Source organism: Thermobia domestica, chromosome 4, assembly GCF_964235325.1.
Source record: "Thermobia domestica chromosome 4, izTheDome1.hap1.1, whole genome shotgun sequence".
Taxonomy (NCBI): domain Eukaryota; kingdom Metazoa; phylum Arthropoda; class Insecta; order Zygentoma; family Lepismatidae; genus Thermobia; species Thermobia domestica.
In genome coordinates this window covers 9,429,845-9,444,592 of record NC_137457.1, presented here as the reverse complement: position 1 = coordinate 9,444,592, position 14,748 = coordinate 9,429,845, and the positions used below count along the sequence as shown (strand labels likewise).

General features: G+C 31.5%; 1 protein-coding gene across 1 annotated transcript in view; it reads right to left on the bottom strand.

The window, feature by feature from the left end:
• LOC145683627 (uncharacterized) overlaps nucleotides 1–14,748 on the bottom strand; it is a 497,638-nt gene that overhangs the window by 353,624 nt on the left and 129,266 nt on the right. Inside the window, exons 31-35 of the mRNA XM_081754963.1 lie at nucleotides 12,055–12,126; nucleotides 6,327–6,356; nucleotides 4,064–4,081; nucleotides 2,842–2,874; nucleotides 1,750–1,782 (exon numbers count right to left, since the gene is read on the bottom strand). Of these exons, the coding sequence (XP_081611089.1) occupies nucleotides 1,750–1,782; nucleotides 2,842–2,874; nucleotides 4,064–4,081; nucleotides 6,327–6,356; nucleotides 12,055–12,126 (186 nt within the window). The remainder of the gene's footprint in view (nucleotides 1–1,749; nucleotides 1,783–2,841; nucleotides 2,875–4,063; nucleotides 4,082–6,326; nucleotides 6,357–12,054; nucleotides 12,127–14,748) is intronic.

Genomic DNA, 14,748 nt, shown 5'->3' with positions numbered 1-14,748 from the left:
CGAAAGACCGAGGCGCTGCTATCGCCAGAACGAACGCCACTAGCAGCGCAAGTGATCTTGAACTTCAAATAAACCAAAATGAATTCGCTTCTCTCCCTCTCTCTCTCTCTCTCTCTCTCTCTCTCTCTCTCTCTCTCTGTCTCTCTCTCTCTCACTCTACAAACAGATAACACGTATAGTCTTTTTTACTTTTTAAAAATAGAACGCATGATCAATCGAAATTATTACAAACATACTCTATTATTGAGAATGAATTGTACAGAACATTTTATATTTTTCATCTTTCCCAAAACAGTACACGAGATAGTTATAGGCAGGGAATCACCCCAAAAATTAAGTTCAGCACCAAGGAAGCTTCGATCACTGGATAGCTGTGTATTCAAATATAATAAGAGGAAAATCATACAGAGTAAACCCCAAATAGAATTACAATTCAAATAAGAATGATTAAATTAAATAGTTTATAACAACAAATTTTAATTATACTTTTGTTCATTATGGCTATTATGAATAATTAACATTATCTCAGTTCTAATATTAAAATTTCTAGAATTTACTAATATACAATAAAACATTAAATTCAATTTAATTAATATATTAAGAATAATTCAACTTAACATGGTCATAAACTGAAAAAAAAACTAGAGGCTACATCTCAAAGAGCAATTAATCTCTCCTAATTCTTTAAACTGAAATGTGTATTAATTATTGGTATTGAATTTCTATTTCCTGTAATTAATTGTTCTAAGAAAATTGTTTGAACGAAGTAGACGTTTGTTTTTTTTGTGGTTAAAATATTAATAAATAGTTGCTGTAGGCGAATATATTGGTGGGGCACGCCTGTCTAAATTTTATTCGACGAAATAGACTACCTTTAGCTGTTAATCTTTTTAGTTGTCCTGATTCCTCCCTCCAATTTTTTTGAATTTTCTTTGTTACCGATTGTGATGGATCTTTAATTACTTTACATTGAATGACTTAAGATTTACCAAAAGGATATCCTCATCTCTCTAGCTCTAGATCATTAAGCTTTGTAGAAATTGCGGATTTTGAAATTAATTGTCATATCTCTTATTTGGATTGAAAGTTAATGTTACTCGATAGGAAAAGTTGAGTTTATAGTAATTTTGCTTACTACGTTTGATAAAAATTCACGTCCTAATTAGTCACCAGTATCATCAGAAAAAGGGAAGAAAAACTATAATTATTATTAATATTGAATTTTTGCTTTTCACCTTGTATTTCTATTGTAATAAAAGCTATTATTTGAAATTGTTCTTATTATTTATTCAAGGTTTATATCTATTTAATTATTGGTGAAAGAATTATATTCTGTTCTTATGCTGAATTATCAATCAGGCAATCTCGAAGTTTGTTGTGAGGTTTCGCTTGTCTCTGTTCATCATTCTGCAGTCGAATAAGGGCGGTGTTGACAGGTCAACGTTACCTTGGGTCGCAGTATTTTTGAGATGTTGACCTCTTGACATAGACTCTACTTCTGTGTAATACACGCTTTCTCCTTTGTGACAGCCACAAAGTGTTGAACGTTTTTGACTATAGATAGAGCTAAGATCAACAAATAAATATTATTATAATATGGTATTGGATACCAAAGTATATTTCAATTAAATTCTGAATAACAAGATACCCAATTGACGAAAAGGATATCAATTTCATTTTTCATATTTGTCATAGTTTTTTTAATGCAACTAATTTGAATTGACATAAAATTATTTCTTTAATACTTACCCCGTCGACTGGATTTAGTTTCGTTCTTCTCTCCTAAGGAATATATGATCATTTCACTTTTTGATAATTTTAACTACAATCTAATTCGCTCTGCATGAATTAACTATTTTGTATAATAGAACATATGTTTCTCAATTAGAAAGTAGTCACTATTCTTACGAAAAACGTTTTACTGCTATAGCTAATATTATATATCCATAAGAAATTAACTAAATAGCAATGGTTAGGAGATATAGAAAGTCTTATAATAACATTAATATTGTAAGTATATTTGCTAGTGTATTTGTTTTAAATATATCGTCATCCGGTAAATACCATCTGCCAAATTTTTTCATTCTCATGTATCGTATTACTGCATTTAATTCATATTTGATATATTTGGTTTTTATTTGAATGTTCATTTTTAAAAGGATCGTTTTTGTAAGACAAGTCATTTAGAAAAATCAAGTTTTAAGGAAAGAGAGAGATAATTTATTACATACTATACTTTCACCAGAACCGTGTATTAATTTACCAAATGTAAGCAACAGTTTGACAGGTATAGATATCTCACAAAATATATATCTACGCGTAGCGAACACAATATTTTTCGTTAAGTTCTTTTTTGACAAAAACGATTTAGTTGTTATAACATACGAGTTAACCGCAACCCAGCGTTCTTACGTTGCTCACTGTCTACTGAACTGCTGCGAATGGCGTCAGAGGACTGAGTTTGTCTTCTCAGTAGTTTTTTTTTTCCTCTTGCGAGAAGAAAGCTAATAAGAGCAGTTGGAGCTTTTTAAGTAAGCTAATTTAATGATGTCCTCTATTACATCAAGGGTCAAGACATTTTATCCTGCAAGAAACCTACTTCTTCGTTTCTCTTAGAACCAAAGTTTGTACACCTGGACTACATTTCTAACCTCTGTTTAAGTGACTATTGAGTAATATATTAAAAACAAAAATACTTTGTGTACACAAAATTTTTAATTACACTAAAATAGTAAGAAAGATATGAGATTTTCAGATTACTATTTTGTATTTACATATTTGTCAAGAATTTAAAGAGGCAACTGTTTTGAACAGTCATAAAATTATTGGTGTAAAACCTACCTTCCGGCCTGGTTTTAGTTTCATTCTTCTCTCCTAAGGAATAAGTAAACATTTGGCACTTCAGATTATTCTTTTATTTTATATTATGTTTTAATATAACTACAAACTACTTTTGTATATTTGCATATTTCGCAATGTTCATTGGTAGAATTTGCTGTTTCATATCATCATATCTCATACTCCTCGTTATGTAATTTCAATGTAGTATTCCTGGAAAACCACTATCTACTATCTGGGCTATTACAGGAATATAGAACATTATAAAACCTCAGAAATGTTAGTTCTCCCTATTTTGGAGTGCAATTTGGAAACATTTATTTACTTTGTAGGAAATGCATGATATATATCGGAATCAATGCTAATCTTCATATAATTCTTATTGTTGATTTTATAGAATTTTATTTTATTGTTTCCACACTATTATGTAATATTGGTTCCGGCGTATATATATATATATATATATATATATATATATATATATATATATATATATATATATATATATATATATATATATAATTTCTTTGAAACAAGACAACTTGCTTTATTATTAATTTGTTAGAATTATATTAAATATACGATCACAGCAGATTCATTTATCGGATTATGTTTTGAAAATAGCATCATGATCTGAATATATCTCACATATTTCTCTCTTCACTCTCACTAGGTAGGATTTCCCTTAGTTGATTTGATTAGAACACTTAGGGAATTTTACTAAATTGTAATTTATTAATTCATTCTACAGAAACAAGTAATTTGATATTGATGGTTCTATTTACGCCATTCAACAATACGTACTTTGTAACACTTTTCATGTCAGAGGAAAGTAATAAACAGTGTTTTATTCGATATGGTCGAATTCTACTTTATATTATATTCAGTGTGTCGCTAAACGACCATTTCGTAATGGTCGTTTAAATGGTGCGACGACATTTCTGATGACAGAGCGAAGCGGTAACTAAATTTTCCTAAATTTTGACTGGTGGCACCATATTATGCGGTTATCCAAGGTTGATGATTTGTATAATCATTTTCTATTTCTATTGGCATTTATAAATATTGCTTTTTCAACTTTACGCAAAACATTGAAGTTTACTGTATGTTTACCTCACCGCATGAAAAACTATATGTATTATTAGTTTGAAGAAATATTAAATATTTTATTAGCAAAGAGTGTATAGGAAAATGTTGCTAATTGTAAAAAGCATTCTCTACTTACCAGCATCATTTCTGAAAGCTTGAAAATTTATTATGTAAGTTTTATGATCTTCTATGTTATATTGTTCATGTAAAAATAAAAAATAATGGTTTAAATGTTAGACACACAAATCTCGCTTTTAGAGTTCGTAGAGTTGGACATGTACAAATTTCACATATGCATTGCATGATATATATATCGGTATGGATAAATATTAATTTTTCTACTTTTGATGTTACCAGAGATAGACAAATTATTGAAATATAAATTTCGAATTGCAATCCTAATTATTTATGCTTATCAGTCATAATATATTGTGTGCGATCTTCGCTCGAAACTCAATCTCCAATTTCTCGGAGAGAATATACTTCAATTGTGTGTACAATTGTGTAGTAGCAAATTATTTATATTTTATTACAGTTGAAATTTTGAACATTTCATTTTAGTAGACATATAGTCTATAAAGTAAAAGCTAAAAAAAATCATGGTACATAATTAGACTTTGCGGGAATTCTTTGTTTGAGACACGTTATATGATTTAATGATCTTTTGTATTACATGATGTTTGCTATAACCGAGACACGAGTACACAGAATTTAATATTTAACAAGACAATTCAAACGTAGTTCATTTTGGTAGTAATATGAAATGGTTAATTTTATAGACGTTTAAGGAAATCTGTATACAAATCCGCCCTTATTTTTTGTAACAGTGACAGAATCAGATCTCTATCAAATTTTTAGATCCGTTCAGATCCTTCAAAGTAATAAACAGTTCCAATTTTGCACCCATGCGGCTATTATAAGGTGAAAATTTAAAACGAAATTAAATGAAATCTTTGTGTTTTACGAGTCAAGTTATACCGGCTTAACTAAAAAGAAAATGATGATGAGAAATGAGTACAATAGCGAAATGAAGAAAGTGGGAAGAAACGCGAGATCTCCGAGGAAACCCATTCCGACGGTGTTTGTCTACCGCAAGGGTTTGAAACAGGGAACTCATGCACTATGTGAAAATTAGCAAATGTCTTGTCACGCGGTGGGGTAGTCACCAGCACCAACGATATTTCTGGGTGCAATAAAATTACGCAAAACGCATAGACACTGAAACGAATTTGTTGTGCAAAAGACAGAGGAGTGATTCCTGACAGTAAAACCAACAAAAAAATTTCCAATAAACATAGGGCGAAAATCAGATAATTTACGTGTTATAGGCTGCCAATATAATGAAAATATGAACTATAAAGGTTCATAACTCCAAAACTATGGGACCTACCTTGCTCGGGTAAAGACTTCACTTACGAACTAGTATGTTCCCTAAACAACAATTCCTGTTTCAGAATCCTGAGGTGCTTCCACAACAATTTTTATAGAAGGAATTTGTTTACGGGCCTATGATATAAATCACTCTCCACTACCTCCATAAAAATGTTGCGTGAGTAGCTTCGGATTCTAAACATGTACTTCTGGAATGCGTAATAGGCATTTAGTAATATTAATTTATTTTATTTAGAAGGCATGTTTATTCCGTATCTTTACCCCAATCTATATATTTAATAAATCGTGCGTTCCTAGTATGTACTGCATCAATAGCGCTAATGGCATGATTTAGTTAATATTTTATGTAGCTGGTATATGATGCTTTTTGTATTTTATCATATCAGTTAGTACCATTTTGTTTTAGTACAAAATGCAAACTTAATTGAATAACTATTTAATTTCAATCGTGTCTTATTTGAGAAATCGCCATATCGTATACCTCCCTTCAGGGCGCTTTATCTCTGTTCAGAGTTCTTGATAAAAAAACATTGTTTTCAATATCTAACAAAAAAGTTGTGAATCAATATAATATTTAAGGATTAATTTTGAGATGGTAATTCGTACTTAAGTAATTTATTTTTATTTTTTAGAGTATCACCTTTGCTAGAGATGATACTTTTAATTATAAAAGTATTTGTTACAGTATAAAGTATAAAGTAGTTATTAATTACAAAAGTTATAAGCTTGATTATCCGTACAAATAATTACATTTTAAACTCAAAAATCTTGAAAAATAAACACAGGAAAGAATAGTTAAAAAACTGAATTTCATATCCAATTCTTACTTTTCTCTTGATAGTTTAATCCGAAATTTTTGAAGGAACAATCAACATTGTCTTTCCTTATTAGCTCTCACTTATACGGTACTCTCAACATTTTAGCTACAAATGAATATATATATATATATATATATATATATATATATATATATATATATATATATATATATATATACGCATACTTACATCTTCTGCGATAATCATAGTCATAATACCCTGTAACAGGTAATTAGGGACTAAATCACTCAATCGAACTTCATCTTTTATGGTGTAGACTTTATTAAGATAAACATACTATTGAAATATTATTAAGATTAAGAAACCTAAGGAATAAGGAATAAGAAAATTCTATATTTACATAAGTAACTGATTGCATCGCTAATGTAACTGGATGTTGAACGTTGAATTGTGCGTTTTAATATTTATTTATAAAGAAGCAACATATATAATCTGTTCTTGCATATGCACATAAATCACTCAAGAAAATTAACCTTCATGATACACTTCCAGTGTTTACCCTTTTGTGTCAATATGTTCTCCTATTATTTTTACTGAATACCCTCAGACATAACGGGTCTATTTAGTTATGAGAGTTTTAGATTGTGTTTGAAACACTGTTAACTAGTTTTCAGTTTTTGTACAACGGATTGCATTTTTTTTTTTACCGTATTAGTTATTAATAAACCAAAAGAACAATTTTATGAAGATAATTGCATTTTTGTGATTACAGGTTAAGTGTGCGCATTCAGTATGAATTTTGTGACCATAAAATATAACGTCTAGCTCCGAAATTGTCTTTAAAAATAAACTATGAAAAATACTTTTGTATGAGTTGTATAGATGACATTTTTTACACCGTTCCCTCAAACAATATATTATTTGTCACGAAAACGAACCATTTGAATGGTTCTTTGAGGCTTGTTAAAAGCTGCACAGTTTTCACATAATGACTGTGAATTGAGCAAATGTACTTAAGACACTTGAAACACATGGTTAAAATCTTCTTACTCGTTGAATACGAACACATCGGACACCTTTTCCTCTTTCTTTATTCTGGTGAGTCTTTTTGGTGGAAAGATACAGTTATATTGCACTACTTTGGTAAGTCATCAGATATGCTTTTCCTCAAGCTAGAACTACTCGATCGCATTTACAGGGGAAGTTTCATCATTTTGACTACAAGACTTTTCAATTAAAGTTCACTACGATGAGTTGCGTTGAAATTGTTACCAGGATTTATGCTTATATAGAGAGTAAATGAAATGAGTGCTACTACGTTTAACACATTGAAAGGCAATAATATCTGCCTTGCTTAGACCAACGCTTTGCTTTATATGCTCTCATAAGTTTATCTGTTATCAACACCTCCTTTACTTTTACTGTAGAACATTACGATTTTACTCTTTCGTTTCTCACGTTCTGAATCAATCGTGGGACATATGATGCATATTGAAGCATCACATTTTTATTTCTAGCGAAACATAACTAACCATAGTAACATAATGAATAAATGGAAATTGAGAGGAAAATTTTGCACAGGATTTACTTGGCAATAGCATGGAGGCAATCCTTTTTTTCTAATTGTGCCCACTAGAGAAATGTTACTGCCTAGTAACTGCTTAGCCAAACTTGTAAACTAATTGTATGTTGTTAATTTTCGACTTGGGTGAGATTTCAAAATGCTACTAAGTTTCATGACATTATTGGACAAATTAATGTGCGGCATTAACCCTGGTTTTCTGCCTGTGTACACGATTCCTTTGTAGGTATATTCTGAATTAGAGGAATTATGCAAAAATATTTTAATAATGTATTTTCCAAGCTTTTGTGATATATTTTGAAGGAATATATATCTATTTCTCTACGACACCAATTGCTTATAATTATGAGATCCAGCTCTGATACCAAAGTCTTGTAGAGCTTTGATAAGTGCGCCCCACACAAGAGTAGCTGTTTAAAAACTATGGCTTGCAGTTTTAGTACGTTTATTAAGAAACCGTAAAACATATATTCAGGAAACAGTTTAGGGCATTATTGTCCTATATGTTTGGTTCTTGGAATTGAATGTGGATAAAAATATTTCCTTTAACGCTACATCCTAGTTTCTGTCAAAACCCGTAAGCAAAAGCAAATCTATTTAAGCACGTAGTTGAATACCATCGACTTCTTTCCAACTAACTCTTTTTCTTTCGTAAATTACGTTTACCTTCTATAGTTATACACTGTATTATCTCACTGACCAAATCATGAGTAATGAATATATTTGAAGCAGATATCGGTGACGAAGCAGTAACCTTTCTACCAGGTGTACCAGTTAGTAATATGGATCTTGTTCAATAGGTGGTATTGCAGTAGAGTGGTTTCGGTTCGATACAAGGTGTGTGTTATTTCGTTTTAGTGATAAGAAGCGTGCAGTCCTCGTTGGTCAAGTGGGACGAAGCTGTTTACTGCATATATATATTTAGATAGATAGATAGATAGATAGAAAGATAGATAGATAGATAGATAGATATAGATATAGATATATATTGCTCAGACATGACAAAGTTCGTGGTAAAAAGAGAGCATGTGCGGGAAGTATTACTTCCTTACCTCATTTTGAAGAAAAGTGCTGCTGATAGTTTTCGAACTCTTTGGGAACCTTACGCTGAACATGCTTCATCTCAAGATATTTGTGAACGCTGGTTTAAACGCTTTAAATGTGGCAATGACAATGTTAAAGACATCGAACGACCAGGCCAACCGAAAAAGTTTGAGGACCAAGAACTGCAAGCATTATTTAATGAAGATGTGTCAAACTCAGAACATACTCGCCAAAAGATCGAACGGTGCTCAGCAAACAGTTTCCAATCGTTTAAATGTAATGGGTAAGATTTTGAAGGAAGAGAAATGGGTGCGACATGAACTGACTGAGGAACAAATGGAAAATCGGAAAGTCATCTGTAAAGTCCTACTACAACTTCACCAGAGAAAATTCTTTTTACATCGCATAGTGAGTGGTGACGAAAAGTGGCTTTTTTTGAAAATCCTAAACGCAAAAAGTGGTGGGTTGATCCAGGTCAACCATCAACATCGACTGCAAGGCCAAATCAGTTTGTACAAAAGAAAATGCTCTGTGTGTGGTGGAATCAGGAGGGTCTAATGTACTGTCAGTTTCTCTAACGCGGTGAAACCGTTAATACTGATCGCTACCAACAACAAATAATCAATCTCAACCCGACTTTGATCGTCAAACGACCCCAATGGGTAACGAGGCACGGCAAAGTAATTTTGCTTCATGGTAACGCGTCATCACACACTTCAAAGCCCGTTAAATACATGTTAACGGATCTATGCTGGGAACTATTAGCTATACACAATTCCTAAACTAACAAATGTATCAGCAATTTCAAAACCTTATGTTCCACTACACTATATATTTACTATATATAATTTAGTAAACTGACCCATAAAAATAAATGAATAACGATTGAATATGATGAATGTGTCGCTTAAATTTAGAATAGCAACTACATTTAGGTATACAGAACCAGGCGCAATACGATATTGATTAATTCTGAAAATTCTGAACTCATTTAGCACTCCAGGTTGTTGTTTCGTTCCCCGTATTTTGGAAGTACATCAAAATCATTCGGGATTACCTAATTTAGAGAAATGAAGTAATCTTGCTGAGAGAGTTCTTGTGAGTGATCATATGTACTAATACAAAATACTGTTTAGAATAAAAGTCGACCATAGCTCTAAACTAAATACTGCCATAAACTAAATATAAAAGCTGCCATAAACTAAATACAATAATGAGCTGTGTTGTGTGTGGTTCTTTGTTAAGGCGATAGGTATGGACACGTACATACACGTTCTGCTTTTCATTATGCATAAGTTATTACTTAGTAACAAATAATATAAAACTTAGGACTTAAATTTCGACTAATTGTTCTATTATTCCAAATATAAGCAATGATTTAATTTGTTCTGATAAATCAATTTGAACTTAAGTAATCGTACTTTTTTCATATTCTTCTTTCCACCAATTGATTATTAATGATAAACAATACATTATCCGATAATAAAACTTAAGGAATACCTAGAAAATTCCATTGGAATTTCTTCGAAAATCGTGCAGTACGTGATATTCCCTTTTGTGCAATTGTTGAAAAGCTTGAGATTATATACGAACGGGATATACATAATAGGGTCATTTGCAAACTAGCTACCAGCCTTACTCAACATTTGTGCTTTCAACATTCGCAATTCTTACGATTCAAAAACTTCCATCCCGAAACTAACTTCACAACTTAACATAATTTCGTAAATGCCGCTCTTTGCATATAACATCAATGTTGTTGTTAATAAATCTGTAGAAAATGAGCACAATACATATTATTCATAAGAAAAGATTGTATCACAATTTGTACTGTTATATTTCTGAGCTACCAAATTCTATAATTTATTATTGAAACACAATCACATTGTATTGCTAGGGATCTCCTAAGTCAGAGTTGGTACTGCTACGTTCACGCTTCTAGAGTAAAAATTTCTACCGTAATAGCCTTCTGAAAATTTGCTAAATATCATTGCACTTCGTGCAACTTCACACCTACATTGCTTCGTATCATAGTACTTAGCCTCGTAAATTATTCAATTCTTTAGAAATAAAAAGCAGCATACATTAATATATTGTGATGATGTTATGGTTTCTTTCTCAGATTCCACAAAGGTTTACAAAATTTTAATCCTTTTCTCTCACATAAAAATTAAAATTTGGAGTGATTAAATCAAAAATAGATGTTTGTAATGTTCGCATATTACAGCCACACTTTAGTATTTGACCACCCTGTATTATTTCCATGTGTACCGAAGAACGAATTTCTGTAAAAACATGAAAATTAGTAAGCAATGACAAGAAACAATGGTCATGCCCAGTGTAAATGCAAACTAAGCCTAAGTAACGGATGTGTTTCTATAAACTTACTTCATTACATCCCGCTCTAATATTCGGGCACCAAAGGGACTTGATATTATTTGTTCTATATTTTCAGTTTAGGTATAACAGAGGTTGGGGAAGGAATAATGTACAACTCATTTCTTGTCTTCATATTTAAAGTGAATGGGTGTTGGCTTTGTAATACAACAATAATCTGCAGAGGGTGAAGAGGTTGTAAAACAACGTTGGAGTAGCGCCTGCTGTTCACCTAGTGTAGGGAACTAGCGATTACAGCATATATATTTTTCGTATCATAAATAGGATGAAAGACAGTTGGAGTCTTGTTGAGTAGTTACAATAATGAAGACAGGATAGAATCTATGATGCAGAGAGGTCGGCATAGTAAATTAAATGAAGGATACAGACGTGTAATTGTGAGAAAAGTGAAGAAAAGCCCAAGATAGAGTACACCGACGATTGTGGTGGAACTGTTGCAAGAGTAAGGAAAGAAGTATAGCCCCAGACTGTTTGCAAAGTACTGAGAAAAGATAGGTATCGTGAAAAAGTAGTTAGAAAATCAACATTTGATAACAAGGTGCACAGAAAAAAATTGCTTCAGTTCACTAAAACATTTTTAGAGTGGGAACCAAAATTATGGAAGTAAACTATTCTTGCTGACGAGAACAAATTAAACGTTATTTACCTTTCGATTGCAGGGGTTTAGTGTAACGCAAGGCAAATGAACGATTATGGAAAGTGACTGGACTGGCACGTGAAACTAGAAAATGACGTTGTGGGGAAGGGTAATCTGAATACGAAACCGGATAATAAAGTTAACAAAAGGAATAATCTGGATGTGGTACATAATTATTTAATGCGAGAGTAGAATTAGATGGTAATCAGTATTCCTAGTCTCAAACCATGCTTGTATTATAAAACTTTTCTATCTTAGTTTGTTACATCGTTGTTTTCATACACTTTGATGCTCACCTTCGTCATCTGGATAATCTGGATAATGATATTCTGGATATTGTTCATTTCGTAATTTAAACCGTCTTGAAGCTGTATAAAAGAACACAAATGATTAAATTTAGAAATACTGAGATGAGTATGCAGTGCATACAACATTCAATAAGTATAAATAACACTTAATATTTATTTCCAATTGCGTATTTTAAGTGATTACTTACTATAACATATGGGATTTCTTACCTGTAGCCTTTTCTCGTCATTTCAATGTTAGTAGATCGCTTAGTGTTTGTGTAATTTTAAAAGTAAAAGGTCAATAAGAACTGAAAATTCTTATCATTTAATTATTTACTTAAATTTATCTTGTTAAAAGAGAACAAATATTGGTTAAATATATTTTGTGCTATGTTATGACGCTGTTCTTTCCGGTGCTTCCAATGCCGCGTGCTGTGTTGCTTTCACAAAATAGCCTATCCCAGTCTTGTGATAATGACAAATTGTGAAAACAGTCTTGAACTCGCAACAAACAATACAGCCATCGATGTCAATCTCAATCAGTTTATCCAGTTATAAAATGAAGGTCAGTGTGTATTAGTGTACACCTATTTCGTTTCTCAGTTCCTAATAAATGATTTCGAACTACAACTTGAATTTGATAGGGAAAACAAACTTGAATCTCAGTTTTCCCTTACATTAACATATAAAATGGGTGTTAAAATAAGTAAAATGAAGTTACAGATAAATAAAATTTGATTAAAATTGCCTTGCAACAGAAATTTCAATTTCATTTCTAGTGTACTTTTTATTTCTCCTTAGTTCATAGTTTCAATACTCATTACCTGAGAAACTGTATGAAATAGTATGCTGTGCTTGAATAATACCAAGAAATAGCCTACTGTTGGAAGGAAACCAATAAGAATTAATTAATAAAACTAGCGAGTATTCCTTCACCACATGTTTTCCTTAATATTTTCTCTTCATACAAACTGTTATTCATAACGTATCCAGTCTCCTGTAGAACAGCACACTTGCTCTCAAACCAGGGCATGCCCTTGGCTTTAAAAAACCGGGTGTGTATTAAACTCTTGCAGTCTTCCCTTCAACCAAAGAGAATGAAACCTGTAAACTGATACCTGAACTACATTCACTTTCCTTAGACGTATTCTACAAGATTTTCAGAGGAGGTTATTGTGAACATAATGGGTTCTATGCTTCTATAGTTTTCCTCTGACTCTTAAATTTTGCGATACATAAAAAAAATTTCATCCGTCTACTAGAATTCTGAACCATGATTTGTTGTTAAGATTATTATAGATGTTAATTTTGATTTCAAATGATTCATTGAACATTAAAGAGCTACAACATTGAGCAACCATTCTACTTTAAATTATTTCCTAGAGAGGATTACAAATCACGAATTACCTCATTTAAAAATTCCTAAGCACAGAATTAGTGGTCGATATTAAATCCCAGCCTACATGGCAACTATCTACATTACGACCCTGCGTCCTTATCATAATGTCCAATTCCGAACTACAATATTGGGCATAGTTTCTTCTATTATGCACTAGAAAGAGTTACTTTTAAAGAAAATCAACTCAATATTCATCAACGACTACAAACTGCATGTGCAACACGTAAAAATAAATGTCTTACGGATTTATTCCAGGTTTGAAAGTTCACATTTGCGGAGATTCTATACACATTACTGACCCTTAGCAAGAATTTGCAATTTCAAGAAATATGAGCATCAACAAATATAAATTCATGAAAATAATTCACAAAACTAATCTGTGATTAACAATGACAATACAAACTGAAAAAATACTAAGATAACAGCGTGATGAGACATTATCATAAACTAGTCTATATTACTATCAAATATTTTTCAAATAATTAAAAAAAGACATTTTAAAATAACTATCATGATAATACTAAATCTAAACACTTGAAAATTAATACAGTATGGTCATGATTATCGGTACAAAAGTGGACCGATTGGAACTCGGATAAGCAAAATTTCGGTTAACATGGAAGGATAAGTAAAACGTTTTTTTAACAATATTTCTTATTGTTGTTTCTTGATTATTTCTCTTTATAATGTTATTTATTACTACTATATCTATTGCTTTTATTGGAGATGCAGTACAAAAGTAAAACACAATACAAATAAGGCACTCCTTAGCATAAACAGATTATTTTTATAAGCTGTCTCGTTTTTTGTCCGCTAAATTGCGTAGACGTCGTAACAGTATAATGTCAGCATGGGCCTTTGAAGCACAGCGGTACCTTCTTGATAGCGATGAAAAAATTCATTTGAATGATTCTTTCAATATTTACCACATAATTGTCATCTTCATCACCCAAATTGTTATCTTGTATGATACAATTTACAATGGTTTCCTCAGAGAGTTCACACTGTTCATAAATTTGCATCCAATCATTCACATCTTCATTTGTTACAGTCTCTGTAACCTATAGCCTGTTTAAAAGGTCTACTAATTCTATATCATTTGAAGATTCATGAGTTTGTGCCATTCCTTGTGATATCATTATTTGGCGAAATATTTTTCCCGCTTTTCAAGACGATAGATTCTTCAAATTGTACCAAGATTCAATCACCCAGTAAATGACATACTTAAATTAACCTCATCAAGGATTTCGACAACTGTCTTGTTATTTTCTAGATGTGGCAATAAGTGTTTCAAAACTCAC